Source organism: Podarcis filfolensis (assembly GCF_964270895.1).
Source record: "Podarcis filfolensis genome assembly, chromosome: 8".
Taxonomy (NCBI): domain Eukaryota; kingdom Metazoa; phylum Chordata; class Lepidosauria; order Squamata; family Lacertidae; genus Podarcis; species Podarcis filfolensis.
This window is the reverse complement of record NC_139611.1, coordinates 58105155-58127431: the sequence shown is the minus strand read 5'-3', so window position 1 is coordinate 58127431 and position 22277 is coordinate 58105155. Positions and strand designations below refer to the sequence as shown.

The 22277-nt window shown below is 45.5% G+C and overlaps 1 protein-coding gene and 1 long non-coding RNA gene across 2 annotated transcripts; one reads left to right on the top strand and one right to left on the bottom strand.

Moving 5' to 3' along the window:
* On the top strand, positions 1-1061 carry LOC310767899. Its single transcript, XR_014551109.1, has 2 exons — positions 1-752; positions 963-1061. It is a non-coding gene; the product is annotated as an uncharacterized lncRNA (long non-coding RNA).
* HDAC1 (histone deacetylase 1) lies at positions 982-21159 on the bottom strand. Its single transcript, XM_083625267.1, has 14 exons — positions 20909-21159; positions 15137-15249; positions 13116-13233; positions 11010-11084; positions 9997-10135; positions 8102-8243; positions 7172-7264; positions 6602-6710; positions 6250-6390; positions 5591-5699; positions 5290-5420; positions 4669-4818; positions 2838-2886; positions 982-2389 (listed from the first exon to the last, which is right to left on the bottom strand). The coding sequence occupies exons 1-14, from the start codon at positions 20955-20957 to the stop codon at positions 2362-2364; spliced, it is 1446 nt and encodes a 481-aa protein (XP_083481393.1). The 5' UTR covers positions 20958-21159; the 3' UTR covers positions 982-2361.
* Between the last annotated feature and the right edge of the window lie 1118 nt (positions 21160-22277).

Sequence of the window (22277 nt, the reverse complement as noted above, 5' to 3'; positions counted from 1 at the left end):
GCCTCATTCTAATTCACCAGGCATCTACAGCAGCTCACATCACATATATAGTCATAAATACACACACAAGCAGCTAAGGCAAAAAGATGCTCCAAAAGTTTTTAAACCGGTGCTTAACAACATTGGTGTTTGGCAAATGGAGGCAAGAAGGCTTTCCAGACAAAATCTTTTCCTCCATGGCCTGCCTAGGGGGCAGACAGAAGAGATTCAGTCATGTCTGGGCCTCCATTCAGCAAGTTGAAGCAAGGAAGAATAGATGGCACAGCTGGACTTTTTAAAGTGTTAGCCCTAACACTAAACTGTCTTGGATCTGTACTGATTTTAGCAGATCATCTTATATAGGCAGATTCATATAGGAGCAGACCATCCTTGAGATTCTCCAGAATCCTAAACTGCTTAAAACACCACCTTCAGTTGTTCCCAGAAAGAAACCACTACAACTGGCACTTTAAAGATCTTCATAAATCCTGGTGAAATATGCTGACCTTGGCAATGCCTGGTTAATAGCCTAAAACCTGTAGGCTATACTAACAACTTCATGAAGCCTTCAAAAACCACTCAAATGTAACAGTTGATTAGCTGAAAATGGACATTGCCAAGGCATAGATAACCAGGAAGGATGCACCAGCTGAATCTGGCAGAAGGCACAATAGTAGCCAACAGGGCTAGGTTTTCTTGCTCCCTGCTTTGTTGAGGCAAAGACCATGAGGTGGCAGGAAAGCCTCTACTGGTTTCTTTCCATCTATACAGTGGTACCTCTGGTTACATAATTCATTTCAGAGGTCCATTCTTAACCTGAAACTGTTCTTAACCTGAAGTACCACTTTAGCTAATGGGGCCTGCCGCCACCGCACGATTTCTGGTCTCATCCTGAAGCAAAGTTCTTAACCCGAGGTACTATTTCTGGGTTAGCGGAGTCTGTAACCTGAAGCGTATGTAACCCAAGGTACCACTATACACAGAAAATAATTCACTACCCAAAACAGAGAAACAGACCAATTTTATTACAAAGCTTTTTCTTCAAAAAAATGAAAATAAAAAGTTCTTTTTTTAAAAAAAAACCACAATATATATATCTTCCCTGCCCTGCCCCCAAAAGACAAATACAATGATCTTTCATTTCACCAATACAAGTATCGAAGAGCTGCATGGATCTTGCATCCCAGAGACTAAAAAACAGCTAAACCAGAGGCTTAAAAAAATAAAAACCTTTCTCTCCCTGCCCCCCAACCCACCCCACCCTCTGCCCCAAGAGTGACATGGCTAAATTAGCAGCATCGTTGAGATTGACCCCTTACGGTGGCGCTCTGTGGAGGGATGCTCCCCCTTCCAATCCAATCCCACAACCCACTGAAAAATTCCACCCCCGCCGCTTGCACTTGGCTGGCGTGTGTAACCAAAACCACCCCTAGAACTTTTCTCCTAGAATATGGTGATATTTGAGAGGCCTTTTAAAAAAAAAGATGCCCTTATGAATCACTGGCTAGTTTCTGCACATGCCAGCTATAGGTTTTGGAGCAGATTCTGGGGGTAAGGCCATGACAGGACAAAAGAGGATTAGACAAGTGAGCACCATGTGTGCTAAGTTCACAGTGAGGAGCGTTTGATGCAGAACAGAGGAACCTTCACTCCTGCACTGTCCTCTGTGGAGAAAATGCATATTCCTCTCCACAGCATGAGGAGACTTCACATTAATAAGCACTTCCACTGACACTTCCGCCATGCCCTAGAGGATTCCCTGTTCCTTGGAGGGGCTGACTGGAACTGCCCCTCCACTCATTAACTTGCGCCTCTGGGATGCTGAGGAGCAGCATCAATTTGTGGTTACCCAGAACGGAGTCGATTCTTTCATGGGTGCTGCTTGAAACTTGAAGCTTCAACCCCCCCGCCACCCCCCCAAAAAAGCCTCCCAAAGTTTTATGGCTGTATCCATACCTCAAAAAACTATTCAAGGAAAACAACAAAAGACAAAAACCCAAAGCCCCAGAGCATATGTTTCTCCAAGGGGAGACCATAGTTTCAAAAGAAGAGAAGGTGCAGGAGAAAGGGAGACTTTAAAGTTTTTTGAAAAATGAAAAAACAAACACACACATGTCCCCAAAGAGGCGGCAGCAGGAACGCAAGAATAAGGGTTCCACTCAAGCTGTAGCCCTGAGGCCGAGTAGGACTGTGTACCAAGCAGATTCCTCACCCCCAGGGAATCGCAGCAAGGAAATCCACCTGGGTCTCAAGTCCCCAAAATATTTATATAGAAATATCTACAGAAACTTATATAAAATACAAATCTTGTGGAATGGGAAGGTACCCGAGAGGCCAATCCAGGGAACCAGGGGACTGAGGGGTTACCCGTCTGCCAGCTTCTTAGGTCGATTTTGTCTCTTCCTTTATGCTGTGGGATAAAGGCAAGGAAGAAGCAGTGTGTTAACAGGTACCAAAGGTTACAAATGTTAAACTGAGAAGCCTAACAAACCTGAACTCTCACAGCATCCTCAAAAGTTTTAGCTCCTATGTTCTTACACTGGTCCTCTTTCCTTTCAATGGTCCATCCATCACCTCCTGTGCTGCTCTTAAAAAGGTACCAAATTCTACCGCCTGAAGAGACAGCCTCACCTTATTTCATGGTAGGGCTGCCTCTATGAGCTGCTCTATGTGTGCATGGCTTTGCCATGAGGCAAGGAGCTGCTCATGCACACAGCTAGATGGTTCGCTTAAACAGCAAGGTACCTGGTTATGAAGATTTATGTGCACTTGGAGGCTGAAGAGTTGAACCAAAAGAGCTTCACTTTCCAAACATAACAAGCAGCAACACCATTTAAATGAGGGGAAAGGGGTCTCACCCTTTGGGCTCTGTCGTGTCCTCTTTTGCCTTCTCTTCCTCTTTCACTTCTGTAAGAGATCATGGCATGCAGTTATATAACTAGGTGCAGAAATGATTCTTGGACACAAACTCCAGCCTTTAGCCTGCCCTAATATTCTTGAATTTGTTTTCTCTCTGAAATGTATGCCCTGTTGCCTCTCACTATGCCCATCCTCCTTCTAACCTCCCCAAGAGCTCTACATTTATTAATATTGTTATTTATAAAATGATTCTTTTGAGAGGGCTCAACATTTGGGGCAGAGCCCACCCAAGGCAGTTTACACAACATAAAAACACAATGCAAAAGAAGCAAAAACACAGCACTATCAATCTGTTAAAAATAGGCCAGTTTCCACAAGAAAGGTAATTCAGCTTTTTGCAAACTCAGCTTTTGTATAATTAATAACAGCAGCAGGAACAAGTTTCAAGGCCTGTGGACATATGCTTGGAAGTGTGTGCACAAGGCCTGCTGAAATCTCACAAGTCAGAAAGGTGATTGAACATTTCGTAACACTGGGAGTGGGATGTGGTGGTAAAAATCAGAGCAAATTGTGCAAATTAATTAAAGTAAATTAAGCTGCATAATCTTACAATTTCTAACCTGCCCCCATACCCTACCCATTGGACATGGCTTCTCCCATACGGATGCTGTAGGTCTTTGGCTGGGGCTCTGCTCGGAGTGTCTTGGCAGGCATAGGCAAACTCGGCCCTCCAGATGTTTTGGGACTACAACTCCCATCATCCCTAGCTAACAGGACCAGTGGTCAGGGATGATGGGAATTGTAGTCTCAAAACATCTGGAAGGCCGAGTCTGCCTATGCCTGGTCTTGGGCTCCAGAGGTTCAGGCACTGGCCATGAGAAGCTGGCTTTTTTGTGGTCACCTCTTCATTATCTGCAACTCCCTGCGCCCAAGGAAGCCCCCTCTCCTCTTGGCTTTTGGGAGGCAGACAAAAACATTCCTCTTTCCCCAAGGCTTAAACAATGTAACATTTGGATTTTATATATACATATTACACCACAGGGATCTGAAGATGGGAATATAAATTAATTAATTAATCCTTCAAAGGGTCATATACAGATTTTCAAAGTTCTAGTGACTCCAATAATGGATTGTTTTGTTTCTAAAGTTGGGAATTGTCACTTCTCCAACATGACAGGGGTAAAACTTTCAAATTACAAAGCAGCCACCATTAAGCTTGCTGTTGCCCTGGGAACACAGAACCAGCAGATATGCTCCTGCAGGCAGATGGTTACTTATGAAATCTGTAGCCAGCTACGCTGTCAGATGCAGTCCTCTTGCTGCCACCAAAAGAAAGCAATGCAAAAGAAAGATAGGCATTCCACTTGGGAATGCTGGGAGCGCCCCCCCTCCCAAAGGCTGGGGTACTGAAGAACAGGGTGCTGCTCAGAAAAAGAGGCTCACATCCATACCACCATTTGCTGCCTACAGTGGTTCCTTTCTAAAGTCAGACAAGACTGCACATAGAATCTCTTAAAATGCAAGACAGGCTGGTCTGTAGCTACTCAAAGGCAAGAGAAACACACTCTGCACATGCTCAGAAGCACTTTACACTACTTTATAGGTACTCAACAGGTGGTCTGGGGGTACCTGGTGCTGCAACATTACTGAGCAAAGCAGGTACGGACTTGAGCAGCTCCTTGGACGTGAGACTGCCACATATAAGAACCAGCTATAATTATTTTTCAAAAGCATATCCCGTGGTTTCAGCAGAAAAACTACCTAGGGGACTGAACCCTGAAAAACAGTAAAAATGTCAGTCAGTAGCTGTTAAGCTGCGGCTTTCCCCACCTCCTTTCTTCTCCTCCTCCTTCTCCTCTTCTTCCGTTTTTGCCCGTTTGGCCTTCTTGAAATTGGCAACGTTTTTGCGCCCACCTTCCCCTTCGTCTTCAGAGTCAGAGAATTCCTCATCACAAGCTATTCTCTTGTCTGATGAGCGGACTGGAGGGGGGAGAAAAGAAAAGGCTGTATCAGCGGCACCAGGCTTTTGGTTTCAGGCAGGGGAGCCTTCAGGAAAAACTATAGATGGAAAGTGCACACACATACAGAGACAAAAGCAAAGTTCCACTGTTTGAAGCACACAATGTTACTGGCTATTTGGTGGACCACCACTCTTTCCAGATCAGCCAATCCTGGCTCTGAGATTACAAATTGTAATAATGAAACACGGAGGGGAAAGACAATCCTAAACCACATTATGGGTCCTACAAAGAGCCAGAGGTTGCAGTTGCTGCTTGGCTGGGGCTGCATATCTAAGGCAGGGCAGTCCCCACTGACCAGAAAAGGGACTGGTTCCTCTACTGTTATCCTGCTAAAGGTTGCACATTTCCCCTGCTCTAACTACCCAAAGTGTGCACCCGCCTATGCATGATCCAAGGCAGCAAGCAATCTCCACAGCCCCAAAGCACTCACTGGAAATCCGCTTGTCAGGATCCTCTTCATCTTCATCTCCACTGTCCTCTGGGACAGCATCCTCCGGGATCGGCTGCATCTGGACTCCAGGAGCATGGGGAAGCATTCGCAAGTTCTCAAAGAGACGTTGCCTGTGGCCAAGCAATCACAAAGGGCCCATCAGAGAGCCATCAGAAAGGGACAACAACAACAACAACAACAACAACAACAACAACAACAACACCACACACACACACACACACACACACACACACAGCAGAAGTGACTAGCTTCACTCGTGAGACAAGCAAGGCAAACTTACTTAATCTTCTCCAGATATTCATTGGTGTTTTGGTTGGTCATGTTGGAAGGGCTGATGTGGAGCTTGAAGTCCGGCCCAAAATATTCAAAATAATCATTGTATGGAAGCTCTGCGGAAAGTTTTTTTAAAAAAACAAAAAACAAACAGAATGTTACTGGGTCTCCATCGAGGCAATTCAAATACTGGCTGTAAGAAAAGGCAGGTGCAAATGAAGAAGGGGGCAGAAAATGCTTCTGCCAGGGAAGACTCTTCACATTTCCATGATGCTGCCTCCATTTTAGCAGTGAAAGAAAATGCATGCAAAAACATTTAATCTGCATAATTTGTTTAGGATGTAGATATGGCTTGTTTGGAGGGGTGCTGTTTGCCCTACCCCAAATGCACACAGCTGCAATGCAAAATTTCTATCACATTACACTGCTTGAAATTCTCCAGGACTCTGAGGTTCTCAGATTAATATGAACCACTGGAGACCTTCTTCTAGCCCTAAGAAAGGTTGCCAGTTTCGTTGCTATAAATCCCATGTAAAGGCCAACTCCTCCTCATGTGTAACTAGGCTGCATGCAGGCCTGGCTCCCCTCAAAGTCCATTTCCAGAGAGCTCAACACCACAAGAATCTTTTAAAGGTATTCTAGAAATCAAAAGGCAGGTGACTTTACCATTTGGAATATCTGTATTCAAAGCCACAGCAGTCTCATAGGTCCAGCACCTGGCCACGTTGCGGATGGTGTAGCCGCCCCCTCCGAGCATCAGCATGGGCAAGTTAAAGCTCTTGATGAATTCCACACACTTGGCATGACCTCAGAGAAGCAGAGAAGGGAAGAAGGGTGTTGGGTTGCTGAGACGAGAGGTGGAGAGCTTCCGCACAATAATGAACTGTCCAACTACGTGTGCCCAACAGCAGAAGCAACCCAATAAGCCACTTTTAAGACAGATCTCCTCAATAGGGCCTCTTTAGATCGCATGGTGCTACCTTGGAGAGCAAGACAGGTCCTGAATAAGCCTGCTTACCTTTAATGGTCAGATTAAAGCAACCCAGCCTGTCTCCTGATAAGGAATCTGAGCCACACTGCAATGCAACAGCACTAGGCTGGAATGTCTCCATCACTTTGGACATCACCTGATCAAATAAGAGAGAGAGTCCAGATGCATACCTGAGCAGGATCGGCCTGCAGCAAGCACATAAATTCACACACATTTTGATTATCAGAACCCGCCCCCATTCAGTGCAAACTTGTATGTTTACTAGGAAGTTAGTTCCACTGCATTCAAGTGGGCTTATTCCAAGCATGTATGTGTGCAGAAGATTGCAGTCCTAATTCCTTACTTTTTGTGATGCGTTCCTGCAAGAAGTCAGGAAATAATCTACTGCCCCCACCCCCACTAGCTCCAAACCACAGCCATTCTCTCTAGTGCCCCTCTGGAGCTCAGCACAATGGAAGAAGGATCCCACCCACCTCATCTCTAAGCTATAAGAGCAGATTGGGAGTCGACACATCACCCTTGCCTTGGTGAGCAGAAATGTGGAACACTAAGGAAGAATATCCCACCACAAGGAACATTCCAGAAAGGGAAACTTACCGGCTTAAAGATGGCTTCATAGGACTCATCATCTATCCCATCCCGGAGGGGGTAGTTGACTGCGTAATATTTTCCTTTGCCTGCACCAATGTCCTAGAGGGTAAAGGGAATGAGACACTGTGAAATAACCTGGGCTGTGTCTCTTGGCCTTTGGAGGTCTCACTGTCCTCACAGCACTGCTCTCCTCAATTTGCATAGGACACCCAAGGGCTAGCATGTCCTGCTTTTCCAAATTTAAGAGGGCAACTGAGACCTTGTCCACAAACGGCCAACATCTTATTCAGACCTGCCTCTCCGCAACAAATCTCAACACAGCAATTTAGAAAAGGCAAGGCTAGGTATATTTTGTATCAGTATTCAATAAAACAGAGCTGGGGAGAGGTTAGTGGAACCCCACTCTTTTACCTGATTAAAATACACAGATTTAACAAATATGCAAGCTAGCTTACTTTGTGGTAATCTGTTCTATGTCCGCAGGCTTCAGATGAGGGAAAAGGACCTACAGAAGAGCAAAGTCCCACCACTTGATCACATGATACTGACCACACTCCTTCCAGTTTGAGATTTTACCAGGAATACTGGTAAAAAAAAAAAAAAGCTTTCCCTCACATGTAAAGGGCTAAAAACACAATTTTAGAGATTGGGTGCGGTGGGAGAGAGAGGCAATCCTCTGGATTCTGAATTCTGTGGCCAGCTTTCTTGCTGCAATCACAATAGCATGAAAAATACAGCCCCCTGCTTGTAGATATTTTCAAGGGGAGGCAACTAATACTGTGAGTGCCTGGTGAACATTATGCATTAGTTTTAGAATGGGAGAAGCTCATGAACAAAGCTGCTCTCTTCATCAAAGGGCCTGGGAGTTGTCACAGGGGAACCTTGCTGTTTCAGCCAGCCTTCCAAGGGAGGTGCTGCTGCAGCCTCCGTTCTCACCCGCAGGTCCCCTGTTCCTGGGAAGTATTCGCCATACTTATGGAAAGATGCTGTCATGACACGGTCTGTAGTGTAGAAGGCCTCCTCCACACCGTCGCCATGGTGAATGTCTATGTCGACATACAACACTCTCTGGTGGTACCTGGGATTGCAAAGGGGCTGTCAGACTGGCATTACAAGGCCCAAAACCACTTACCTGCCCATGACAGGGAAGAAGGGAAACGGAGCATAAAGCTGTTGGTTAGCCACAGAAACCTGTCTGCAGGGACCCATCTTCCCATAAAGGAACCCTCAATAAAATTCCAAGAGCCCCCAAGGTTCCTTGGAGCACTGTTTGGAAATCATCCCACTAGCCTGATACCCCCGTATCAGTTTCTTTACTTGTTGTAGGATGTAAGGTATTAGCGCAGGGGTCGGCAACGTGCGGCCTATGGGCCGGATGAAAGACCGTTTTACCGGCCAATGAGCCGCTCACTCAGCAAGTCCCCCGCGCGCTGCGCTAAACCAGCACGGGGGCTCACTGAGCGGTGCCAGAAAACGTGTCTGCGCATGCGTAGATACTGGAAATTGCGTCTGCGCATGTCCAGACACTGAAAATTGCTTCTGCGCAGGTGCGGTTTTTGGCGTCTGGACATGTGCAGAAGCAATTTCTGCCGCCGGTGACAAGCACAGACACAATTTCTGGCGTCGCGCTGTGCCAGTCCGGTCCACGGACGATCTCCATGGGAGTGATCTGCCCCATGGCCGGTAAACCTTGCCGACCCGTGTATTAGCATCACAACCAGAAAGGACACACATACATATTGATAAAATTACACAGGGACAGGTTTCCGCAGATTAGCTTTTCAACTGATACCAACAGAACAATATGGTAAGCCTAGGAACTTCCTCATCAGACAAAAGGTCCACCTTATTCAACTGTTCTCACAGTGGCCAGCCAGATGCTCCTTGGAAGCCTACAAGCAGGCTCTGACCCCACTTTTGCTTCCAAGAAACTGCTATTCAGAGGCATGCTGCATCTGAATTGAAAGGTGCCATACAGCTATCAACACTAGTGGCTGCTGACAAATTTATCCTGCATGAATTTGTCACTCGAATCCCCTTTAGAAGCCATCTGGGTTAGGGGCTATCACCATATATTGTGGCAACAAATTCCCTACAATTGTTATGTTTTGGGTGAAGAAGCAACTTTCTTCTGCCTGCCTTGAATCTCCTTGCCAAAACAAGCAATACAGACTAGGAAAAAAGAGTTTAAAATTGCTGTATCGGTTATACAGTTGATTGCACAAGGGACAGTCATGAAAATGGAAGACTGAGGAGCATCAATGGAGTAGAGGCAGCAACCATTTTAGGAGTGTTTGATATGTGCGCGACTGCGCGTGTGCGCATCTTGCCAAACCCAGAAGTGACCCAAAAATGTCACAAAAGGGGTGGGGCGGGCTTACGTGGGTTCTGCTGACATGCACGGGGGTCTGGAAGATAACCCCTGTGCAAAATAGTCACTGCCTGTACTACCTGGGCCACCTCAGGGACAAGAACTCAAGCAGCTGAACATTTCCCCCTGGAAAAAGAAATCCCTGTGCATATAAAACCAGCATGCTGGAAATAAGGCTAAACTGGAGGTTTTCACCCAACATCTAGCTAGCTTTCCTTGTGTAAAACTATTTTTGAATTGGAATAATCAAGCAATCCTCCACTTGCAGTTTGAAGCAGTACAGTCCAAGAAGATATTTTCATTTCAGAATGACAAATTCAGAGAGGTATTATAATATAATCATATAAAAATCAGTAGTAAAAAGCAGAGGGGGCTACTTATAGGGGAGGAGCTGCTATCATCTCTGCAAGAACTGAGACTATTGTTTCTGAGAGCTTCAGGGGTAAATTGTTGTACGTACTTTAGCAACTCCAAGATGGCCAGAACGATGTCATTGACATAACAGAAGCCTGAGGCTTCAGACTTCTTGGCGTGATGCAAGCCTCCTGCCCAGTTCACAGCAATGTCTGTCTGCTGCTTGTTCAGCTTCACTGCACTGGCTGTAGAGAGAATTTCAGACCAATGACACAACCAGATAGCAAAGAATCGTACAGCAGGAACCCTAAAACTTTGCAGAGGACACTCAAACTCTACAACTGAATGCAGAATTGCTTATAAACAATCCTTTGCCAGGTTTCCCCTCTATCTACAAGGGAGATGGCAACCTCAGGGGTGGTGCGCCCGATTGAAAAAAGCTGCACATAGAGATTTAGTCTCCATGCTGCTTATATATGTATGTATTGATTCTATTGTGGTATTCCATGTGGCTTTCTTTTCAAAACTTAAATTAACTGCACCACCTGGAAAACCAAGTTATAGGATGATTACTAAATAAAACTAATAGTAAACACACTTGCCAACAAAATTATCAGAACTCAGGTTGTGGAGTGCAAGTTCCATTGTTTTCGAATCCCAATTTTCCCAAAATGTCAGGCATAAGGAGAACAGGAACAAGACGTAAGAATAGACTGCAATTCTATTTTCACTCATTTAGGAATAAGCCCCACCAAATACAGTCTAACTCCCATAGAATCATAGAGTTGGAAGAGACCACAAGTGCCATCGAGTCCAACCCCCTGCCAAGCAGGAAACACCATCAGAGCACTCCTGACATATGGTTGTAAAGCCTCTGCTTAAAGACCTCCAAAGAAGGAGACTCCACCACACTCCTTGGCAGCAAATTCCACTGTCGAACAGCTCTTACTGTCAGGAAGTTCTTCCTAATGTTTAGGTGGAATCTTCTTTCCCAAGTAAACATGCACAGGGTTGCCCCGTTAATTAAGCAACATTTAAGACCTCATTAGAGATATATTTTTCACACTTCAATCTACAGTTAATTCATCCTTTTTTAAAAAAAAATTAGCTGTTACTTACCAACTGACCCTCCGGTAGAAAGCTGACAAAATTCAAACAAGCCATCAAACACAGGACAGTCTTCTCCAACATTGACTTGAATAAAGAAAGAAAAAGAAAACACTGAGGAGACAAGATTTAACTTAAGGGCCTTAACAGACTGGAGAAAGAGCTATCAGAACTCTGAAACAACTTCTCCCTGAGACAACAACAGTACTTTAACATATCTGAAGGGTGGGTGAAGAGGAGAGGCAAGGTGGGAACCTGGCAGAAAGTCACAAAACTGTAAACTGGGTGGACAATATTTCCCCTTCAAACCTGCCCATGTTAATCCAAACATGTAGCACAACTAGAGAGCAGATGCACTGAAATGGGGTGCTTGCGGAGAAAGTATATCAACCTGTTGGCTACTCAAGACAAGAGCTTGTATTTGTAAAAGCTGTCCCTTGGCACAGAACACAAACGCATTCCAGAAGGGTGGGAATCAACGCTAGAGTAACTCGCCACCTGCTGGAGTCACATGGAACTGAAAGAGGGAGCTTAAATCTACTATATATACCGGTACTTTGGAAAGTGGATTATCTGTTTGTCCATCTGCTCTCTATAGGTTTGGCTTCCTCTCAAGATTTTGTTGCCAAGCTTGGCATGAGGATTTATGAGGTGGTGGAGCCAGTCTTTGTTAATGTTTGGACACTGGGTGCCATTCTGAAACCAGATGGTGAACTAAAGCTTCACTTTGATGTGACTTTGTCCAATTTTTGGTGTGACAGGTCTTTGTTGTTGTTGTTTAGTCATTTAGTTGTGTCCGACTCTTCATGACCCCATGGACCAGAGCACGCCAGGCACTCCTGTCTTCCACTGCCTCCCGCAGTTTGGTCAAACTCATGTTAGTAAACTACTCCAATTTGGACACCTCCGAAGATACTGCCACCCGATTTGCAGGACTTTGCCGAAATTGGCAGAGCACTTCCAACTTGCACCAATCTAGATGCCTCTTGACATACTGTTGCCAAACAAAGCATGAGGGTTCCTGAGGTGGAGGAAGTGGTTTTTGCCTATGTTTGGAAGGCAGACACCATGTTGAATCAAGATGGCAAACCAAATGAACCCTAATTAAACATTTTCTCTCCCCACTCCCACAAACTGATTCATAGCCAGATCCACAGATTTCCTTGGGTTGGAGCCCCAAAACTCACAAATTACACTATCCATTTAAAAATCCATTTAAAAATTGGTTAATTTTCCAGGCAGTGCTAGGGACTTTCTGCTAGCTAGTAACTATACAGCATTTAAGGTGCTTCATGTAGCTCAGAACACTTCAAACCTAATAAACAATGGTTTGTTGTTGCACGAATAAGCCTCTCCGTTGAGTCTCCTACATCTCCATCCCTTTGTGCAGAGGTAAGGTAAAGGTAAAGGTAAAGGGACCCCTGACCATTAGGTCCACTCGTGACCGACTCTGGGGTTCCAGTGCTCATCTTGCTTTATTGGCCGAGGGAGCCGGCATACAGCTTCTGGGTCATGTGGCTAGCATGACTAAGCCACTTCTGGCGAACCAGAGCAGCGCACGGAAACGCCGTTTACCTTCCCGCCAGAGCGGTACCTATTTATCTACTTGCACTTTGACGTGCTTTCGAACTGCTGGGTTGGTAGGAGCAGGGACCGAGCAACGGGAGCTCACCCCATCGCGGGGATTCGAACCGCCGACCTTCTGATCGGCAAGCCCTAGGCTCTGTGGTTTAACCCACAGCGGCATCCGCGTCCCTTTGTGCAGAGGTGGTAGATATTAAAAGCTTGAACTTCACGTTGAGGACAAATAAAGGGGGCAAAGAGGAGGAGGGAGTATGCAAGCCCAAGGCTTGATGTACTTATTTTATACTGTTTTGTATGAATACAGCTACTGTCCTACTAGGGTAAGCCAGTGTTATCCCTAATGGTTTCTGGAAGCTTAGTACAAGCTGATGACAACACAAAGTGATTTTACTATTGCAGGTACCAAATTCTGCTGCTCATATCTTATGTATACCCATAGTTTTTATATTTTCAAAAACAAGATTACTGTGTGGAGAAAGTTCCCTTTCAGCTCCAACTACCAGCAAAGATAAAATAATCACACTCAGAACATACATCGCTGCATTTGCTTGCTGTACTCAGACATGTTGTCTGGGCGAATCGACCGCAGAAATTTGATGTAGTCATCGCTGTGGTATTTGGTCATTTCTTCAGCACTAGCCTTATAGGGTCGCTGTAATGACACAGTTAAAAGAAACACCTAAATAATGCAACAAAATGTTAACATAGTTCAGACTCTACCAATAATGCTTTCCAGCGGCATTTCTGTTCAAGAGTCTGAGCAGTACAGGAAAGGTGAGAACCCAATGGGAGGGTCTAGTTTCTACTTCTACCATACAATGTAGAATGAAGGAACTGATGGAAAGGACTGTGTAGGAAAACCTAAAGAGCAGAGAGCTCACCAATCCAGGTACAATCAGACCTGTATGTCTGCCATTGATAAGCTTAAGCATCAGTGTGTTGTTCAAATTGATGGTATATTTTTTAAGGCAGGTCTGTAAACAGCCACGTGAGTTAGGATTGCCTTTGTCGGCATCTGGGGGTTGAACAGCCAGCTGGCTAGCCCCCAGCTGGATCGTCTCCTTCCAGCCGTCACACTGCGAAGATCCCTCAACCTCTGGTTCCGACATATATCAGTGACCCAGGTCTGCTGACATGGGCACACTTTACTTAGCAGAGCAAACTGCACAAACAGGATAGGCTTGAGGCTGTGGATACATACTATGACTATGGGTTTATTAAATGTAAATTAGGACAAAGAAACATGTCATCTCTCCTTGTCATCTTCTCAGAGATAGAGTCAAAAGCAAAAGCAATACAGCGGAAGTTCCACTTACACCAGCAAACTGTGTTGGAATGTAAATAGACATGTGACACGTAACAGTTCTATGTCTGAACAGAAAAGGTGGAATGGAATCACCAACAGCCTTGTGGAAAATGGGTATCAATTTCTGTACAATATGTGAAATTAAGAATGGTTGGGTCTGTATTTTGCCTCAAATCACTTACTGATATTCATTAGCAGGAGAGAGAATAAAAACAGTGGGCTAGAAAACTTTTTGGACTTGTCTGCAAGACTATTTTAATGGAAAGCCAAAAAGTATGCCAGAGTGCCTTCAGAATTCAGAGAGAGAATTCTGGCCTCATCATAGGCCAGAATGTACTCCCTTCATCTCACTGTGCTTGCCTCTGGATAAAAGTCCTGACTGGGCATGCCTAGTGGGTGGGGCCCAATTGTCTTTTCCTGTAGGAGTGCCAGCAGCCAATCCTGCTATGGCAAGGGAGTCTTACATGCTATTCCCAGCTTCCCATCAGCTGTTCCAGCTTTTTTCTTCTAACCCTATTGCTGTCTGGTTCCTCATCAGTTTCCTCCCATTCCTATTTTTGTGAGTTAGGAGGTCGCATCAGACTGCTAGAACTCCATTGCTGCAGGTCCCAAACCACTTCCAGCCCAGCAAGTTTACATCCCACCGGGCCAATCACGCTGTAGCAAAGGGTCATTGGCTGTCCACCTCCCAACACACATTATTATTTGCGAAGTTTCATTTGCATGTGATAACTCGGGGGAGTTTAGTGAATAAGTGGATTATTCTGTTTCCCCTAGTCCTTTAATAAGGGTAGCTGAAACAGTTTTTTGTTCTGATGTATTAAGAATGTTTCTTGTCTGTGACACCTTCTTATTATGCCCTGGTTTGCACATTACACTAAGCCAAACCATGGCTTAATACAAATATGCAAGAATTTGGGCTCCTAGAGCAGAGATCAGGATTGCTTTGCTTTTCTACACATGTTCTGCTGCTGCACTGTGCTAAGCCATGGCTTGGCGTGTTATCTGAATCTGGGGTTTGTGGTATAGCTCTCTCAGATAAACCTTTGTCATAGTTCGTGGTTAGTCTGGAAAGAGTTAAACTACAAGTCTGGGTCTGAATTACATGCTAAACCAAGCCATGCCTTAACACAGCGCAGCAGCAGAAAAATGGGGGAGAGGAGCAAGGTGACCATGATTTCCTCTCCTGGAGCCTGCAGCATCTTGGTCCCCAAATTGTGGATTTTTAAATAAGTAGTTAGAAACTTACATAGATTTCCATTTTTCTGTAGAGGCCATAGTTCAGAAGGAGATTGTGAGTCATCCTGATTCTGTGGGGCTTCATAGGGTGGCCTTGACCATAGTAATAGTTTCCAATGTCACCTGAGACACAAGAAGAAAAGAAATGCACATTATGTTGTAAACAACTTTAGGAGTGTTAACAAGGAATGAATGTGAGCATCATAACAGAGAACAAATACTTTGCATACAGATGGCCCAAAGTTAAATCCCCAGCATATCCAATTAATAAGGTCTCAAGCAGTAAAGCTGAGAAATACACCCTTCTCCTAAGGAGCTGCTATCAGTCAGCAGACAAAAGCACACTATATGGAGCAATGGCCTGATTCAAAAATGCTGCTTGAGTTTGCTGCAGCTGGGAATAAAGATGGGACAGGGCTTAAGATGTCTCCAGAAAGGGGAATTGTGCAGAGAAAAGAAACTCTGATAGCCAGGACACATGTGTGTGCACGTACACATCCAGAGGCCTCTTGTTGCTCAAAATTTAGAGTGTGCCAAAGCTTCCTGCAGCACAAACCATGATGAGTGATGTCTTCTACCAGAGATTGACCACAAATACAGTTTGTCTGCATATGGGACCTTGTCGTAGCAGGCATCCAAGACTGCAGTGGGAATCACGTGGAAATGCAGCTCAATAAAGGCATTTCTTAAGGACACTGGTGAGAGTTTGGTCAAATAACTAGCTCTAAAATGCTCTGTTCTCAAGAGCGGATACCAAGGGAAAATTTGGCATTTCTGATTAGTTGCAGGTCCCTTCTAGATTCTATAAAGAAGAGCCAATCCCTTAGTTGATACCTATTCAAGGTCAAAGCAGAGCTCAGTTGTGGAAAGTAAACATACACTGGCATCTTAGTTTACGAACTTAATCCGTTCCGGAAGTCCGTTCTTAAACCAAAACTGTTCTTAAACCGAGGCACGCTTTCCCTAATGAGGCCTCCCACCCCACCGCTGGTGCCCTTCCACTGTTCGGATTCCGTTCTTAGACCGAGGTAAAGCTCGCAAACCAGGACACTACTTGCGGTTTTGTGGAGTTCGTAAAAAGGATAGTTCGTAAACAGGGCTGTTCTTAGACAGAGGTACTACTGTAGTCTAAAACATCTAGACAAGTTGTTTTCCAGAATCGGTTATCACTCAATTCCATATAGCACCAAGCAGGAAAACACTCAATAGCCATAGTGTGTGTGTGTGTGTGTAGAGGTAGAGAGAGAGAGAGAGAGAGAGAGAACAGTTCACTCTTGCTCACCCTTGCCTTAATTCTTGGCCACCAGGATTCTGTATGAAGAAGAGCTGCTGATATTCCTGATGGTAGGGAGTAGAGCCTTGGAAGTCAAACAGAATCCGTTCCAGAAGTCTGTTCAACTTCCGAAAAGTTTGGAAAACAAGGTACGGCTTCTAATTGGTTTCCAACTGCACAGGCGCACTGGAAACAATAGAGGAAGCCACGCCGGACATTTGGCTTCCAAAAAAAGTTCAAAAACTGGAACACTCACTTCCGGTTTTCGATCCTTTGGGAACCGGAACATTCGACTCCCAAGGCGTTCAGGAGCCGAGATACGACTTTCAGAAAAAATGGAGTTCAAATCAGAGTTCCAGGTTTCAACGCCATACAGCACTTGAGTAAGCACTTTACTACCAAATATATTTAGGACAGGTTAAATCAGTTGCCCTCCCTTATTGTAACAGAACATCAATGCTCCCATGGTTTTCTGTGCTTTGACTTTCACTGCTTCCATATGACAATTCCAAGAGAGGGTTTGATTAAGAAGTACGCCCAAGTATCTAAATGAGTAAGCTTGTTCTATAACCTGCTGGTCCAAGCACCATCTATACCTAGGATTGTTTCTGCCACAAATCACAAACTTTGCCTTAGAGTAATATATAGATAGACTTTCCTGTTTACAGTAAGTACTGAAGACCTCCAAGAGATGTTTGAGGCCCAGTCAGGAAAGAGAGAAGCAGCACTAAATCATCTACATACATCAAGATTGAGATCTTTATGTTCCTAATTAATGGAGAAGGGGAGTTTGCATTGGCTAAATATGGCACCAAAATCAAAACATATACAAAGTTTTGTATAACATAACAAACCAAAAACAAAACAAAAACTATCCAGAACATAGAACCAGCTTATCAACCACAAGGAAAGAATGGAAAGAATGTAATAATATTGTAAGGTGGGCTTCTTTAGGCCAGGTATTCCAGATGGAGTGCAGCAACCAAGAAGGCTTTGCTCCAAATCCCCACCAGTCTCAACTCTGAAAAGTGGGGAAGCTAAAACAAATTTGGGGCAAATGTGCAGGAGGAGGCCCTGTTTCATACATAATATGCTGGACATGAGGAGCAAGTTGGAATAGACGAAGAAATGCATTCCTTCCCACAATACACAGTTAACTTACAGAACTCACTGCCATAATATGTGATGGCTTTAATGCTATGACACATACTTAGGAAAAGTCTCCTCTGAACACAAAAGAGTCTTTTTTTAAAGAAGTGAGTAAACAGTGCATAGAAACGTGCTGTCAAATATATATTTAAAGCCATAAGGCAAATTCATGGTTGACCAATAACTATTCAGTTGGTTAGAGTGTGGTGCTGATAATGCCAAGGTTTCAGGTTCTATCCCCTTAAGGTACAGCTGCATAGTCCTGCACTGCAGGAGGTTGGACTAGATGATCCTCAAGGTCCCTTCCAATTCTATGATTAACCATCACATTCAGAGGCAGCATGCCTCTGATTACAAGAGACTGGAACTAAACAACTGGGGAAGGCCATTACCCTTAGGCTATGCATGGGAATGTTCAAGAGACATGATCTGGCTGGCCAGCACTGAAAATGGGATGCAAAACTCTAGATCGGGGTACTCAACATAGTCCCCTCCAGATATTTTGGACTCAATACAAGCTGTTGTCCAACACATCTGGCAGGCACCAGGTTGGGGGAAGGCTGCTGTATGTGAACATTCATTTCATTTTTGTCAAAGAAAACAGATTTTAAGCCTGCATTATCTAAGCCAGTTTCTTTTCCAAAAGATAGGGTTCCAAAAAGTGCATATGTATGTGTTTAAGGAAATGCAAATATAAGTCACATTTTTTATTTGCCAATGTACTTCCAGAAAACAAAACTGTTGCACAAAGAAGGGTTCTTCCCCCACTCCCAGGAACCATCTTCCCCAAGAGTCAAGCATACCGTTGGGAGTAACAAGTGATCCAGATCTGCCCTGCCCTAAGTGAGGAAATAGCTTCAACTAGAGATGAAGTGCTTAAAACTGGTGTAAAAACCAGGACACAGGAGTTCTTCAGAGGCAGCAAAACGTTGCGGATACAGCCAAGCCTGTGGCAAACAGATAAGCCTAGAAAAGAACAGGCAAGAGCAGGAGCATCTCCTGCTGAAACACTGCCAAGAGAAGGAGGTAGAAGGAAAACTGCTCTGGGTAAGATTTGGCCAGAGTGTGAAGGCAAATACCCCAGCATCTGGGAAAGCACCCTGGTGGAACTCACCATATCCTATAAGGATACAATGCACTCTTACCACCACCAACAAAACCAAGATAATGTGCTGCTGACTTTGGGGAGGAAATCAAAGGCCTGGATGTCCCCTGCGAGCAAAACAGCCTTGAAGTTTGGAAGGAGCTTTTAGAAGTGGTGAGTGGGTAACCAGTTCTAGGTCCATTCCATAGGAGCTTCCTCCCCAATCAACAGTATGATTTCTACTTCTATCAACCCTGATATATCACCAGTTCCTCTTCCAAGGCGCTTTGAAAATTACCCCTCTTCCACAACTCAGACCATACTAATTGTCCATTTCTTGCCTGCCCAAAGCACCAACCTCAACACTACAATTCTCATTTCCCCCCATCCCACCACAAAACCCCCTCTGCAAAGCTCTTAATTCCCCCCCCCCTTAATTTTTCACCAATCCCACTGAACATCTTCCCCTGCCCATAAGCTTTTAGACAGCCACTTAATACCCAGTAGTGAGACCACCTCCAAGCAACCGGACAGGAAACCTTTGGCAAACTTGAAAATGATACTTTTTTTGCCTTAAAGGAGATATGTGTGAGAATGTAAGCTAAAGGAAATGTCTGAAGACCAATAATTCTACTGGGCTTATTTGCAAGTCTGTCCTACCTAGCTCAGGTTTTCCCTGTTTCCCACCATCCAGTTTTCCTATTTGACTGACTTCCCTGCTATTAGCCCACTGCCAGTGTTCGAAACTCCCATTGTCCTAGGCGCATTTTGCGACTGGGAATTTCATTAGTGTGAGCAGTTTCTGAGCTCTGGGTACAGTACTGCGCCTAAGATTTCAGATTAAAACTGCAGAGTGGAAGGAAAGGAGGACCTTTTTCTGCCTCCCCACTTCCAGCTACTCTTTGAAGACTGGAGAAGAGACCCTCTTAAGAATATTAGGGGGGTGGGCAGGGGAAGAATTAGACCACATGAAAAGTGAACATAATTATTTTAGCTGCAGTTTATTCATTTTCAGCTTTGTTATTTTTGTTATAAAAAAGCGCGCCTAGACATTCCATTGCTGCATCAGTAACCTATGTTTAAGGTGCCATTTAGCTCCTTGCTTTCACATCTCAGTTTCTAACACTGCCCACTGCCCTCCCATAAGCCATCTCCACAGTCCTCTCTCCCTGGAGCCCTCCCTGCTGCTCCCTAAATCTTCACCCACCCCATCTTCACCCGTACCCCAAGACATCACCACTGTTCCTTCTTCCTGAGCCATCCTCTCTGCCCCCACAACACCCACCTTCTCCTATCTTCCCAAAAACCTTGTTCACTATTCCTTCCGTCTCACTCCACCCACAACAACCTGTGCACCCAACTTCCTTGAGCAAGACTCACATTTCCCTGCTCTTGCCCCCCAAGTCTTCCTCAGCGCTGGGGTCGGTTAGAGCAGAGGTCGGGGAGCCCAAGTGCCTTTCTCACAAACTCACTAGTTGGGCCTCAGGGAAGGCACCCCCAATCTCGCCCCCTCCAGCCCCACCTTCTGCAAGACCAGGGGACCGACAATGCCGGCCTACTGTGTAAAGTTGGCATAAGGATACCCCAAATCACAAGGAGTGAACAAAAAGTGATTCGGACGCCTGCTCTGCAAACGCTGAGCGCTATTTGATGCCCCTAAAGAGTCCTCTTCCCTCCTTCCCCTTCTCCAGAACCGCCGCCACCATCACCCCCTCATTCTTGGTGCGGTGCAGCTGGCCTGGCCTAGGACTGGGGAGAGCCAGGCACGAGTCCCAGTGGGTGACCTTGGGCCAAGTCAATCCTTATTCTCGACCTAACCTACCTCGCAGGGTTGTTGTGACAGTAAGGAGAGCGTTAACACCGCCTGGAGCTCCTTTGGAGCAAAACCAGGGATGAAATACATAACTGTTCCCCCTTGTGGCTCTCTCCGTCCCCGCTTCCCAAGACCCTCGCCCCCCTCCCCACCCCCAGGTTACAAGACCCTCACTCAAGTTTCCCCTCCTCGCTAGCTCCTTTCATCGCTGCCCCCCGTCAACTCCCACCTCGCCTTCATCCCCTCCCTTCCTCCTCCCCAAATACCAGAAGGCTGCACCGGCCCTGCTTTCCTCCCTGCCCCCCTATAACTTGCCCCCTCCGCGCCCCATAGCGAGCAGCCCCCTCTGCACGCAGACTGCCCCTCCCCCACCCCACCGCCAGCCTTCCTCCTCCGCTGCCCCCTCCTCAGTCCAGAGGCTCCCTCGCCGGCCCGTCCGCGAGCCCAGAACCCCCCGACCCACCGTCGTAGTAGTAGCAGACTTTCCGCTTGGTCCCCTGAGTCAGCGCCATTTTCCGCCGCCTCCCGTCGCCTCCTCAGCTCGGACCCGAGTCCCGCCACGCAACCGAGCCCGCCTGGGGGAGGGCGGCGGCGGGAGGGGGCACCATCCCCGCCCCTTCCAATCTCCACAGCCTATTGCAAGTGGAGATGTTCCACCAGCGACCAATGAGACGTCTGATGAGGCGGGGCGTTTCGAGCGAACAGGTTAGATCGAGCGGCGAGGAGTTGCTTGGACTGTACCATTTCTCCACAGGAGGAAAAGTAAAGGGGTGTACGTATGACGGGATTATACCATTTCCACATAAGATAGGGGGTGATTGTGAATCGCTCTCTTCCAACCCCCCGCGCCGAGGAAATGGAGATGCCCACCTCCTCACCCAACAAAGAATGTGAAATTTCAAGCTGGAGTGTGCCATTATCATAGCGGGGGAGGCTACGCATGCTTCCCCCACCGTGATACCTTTAATGGTGCGCAGATTCCCCCCTGTCAAACTTCCACTGTGCAACTCCTGAGTTTCATGTCCCCGCCGCCCCTCTTCAAAGTTTATTAAGAGACAGATTGCTAAACCTGAGCTGCTAGATAGCTTAGGTCTGGAAGGTTAACATTTGTAACATATCAGGCCCGTAAATTTACATTTATTATCTCAGGCCTTTTATTTAGAGTATATAGATTTTAATTGTAGATGGCTTAGAGGTGTATTTGTAAATATACCTTGAGATATAAATCTCTAAAAGCAATCGGTCAATATAATTTTCAAAAGTTATATTTTACAAAGAAAATATGTGTTTGTGTCATATTTTTTAAAATTAATATAGCACTCTGTTCATCTTAAAGCAAAATGGAGGATCCATGACATTTCAGGATGCTATTCACATTGCAGGAGGTTGGACTTGGTGTCCCTTCCAGCAATACAATTATATGAGTGCAGCATTAGCATGTTTAGCACATAAAGGCTGCTTTCTGATGACCTGTTTATTTCACATTCATCCCGATTCTTTTGCACTAACTTTGCATAGAGGTTAGACAAGGACTGAGCATTCATTCAGATTTGTTTGCAGGGAGGTTATAGAATGATGCATCAAGCAAATGGCTGTTCAACACTTTCCAGTGCATTCCCCCCATCATTTTTCCTATTGCAAAAAGGTCCAGGTTGGGGGAGCAGGATTGTTGTGCGGGAGCGCTAATCAACTTGAATTGCACAACCTCAATTTGCAGGTATGTGATCGAATTTCAGCTAAAAATAGCAACAGTCTAGAAGGGCCCAAAGGAAGAGAAAACAGCACACCTATAGCACTTTCCTTCCCTCTCCACCAAAGCCCCAAATTCTCAC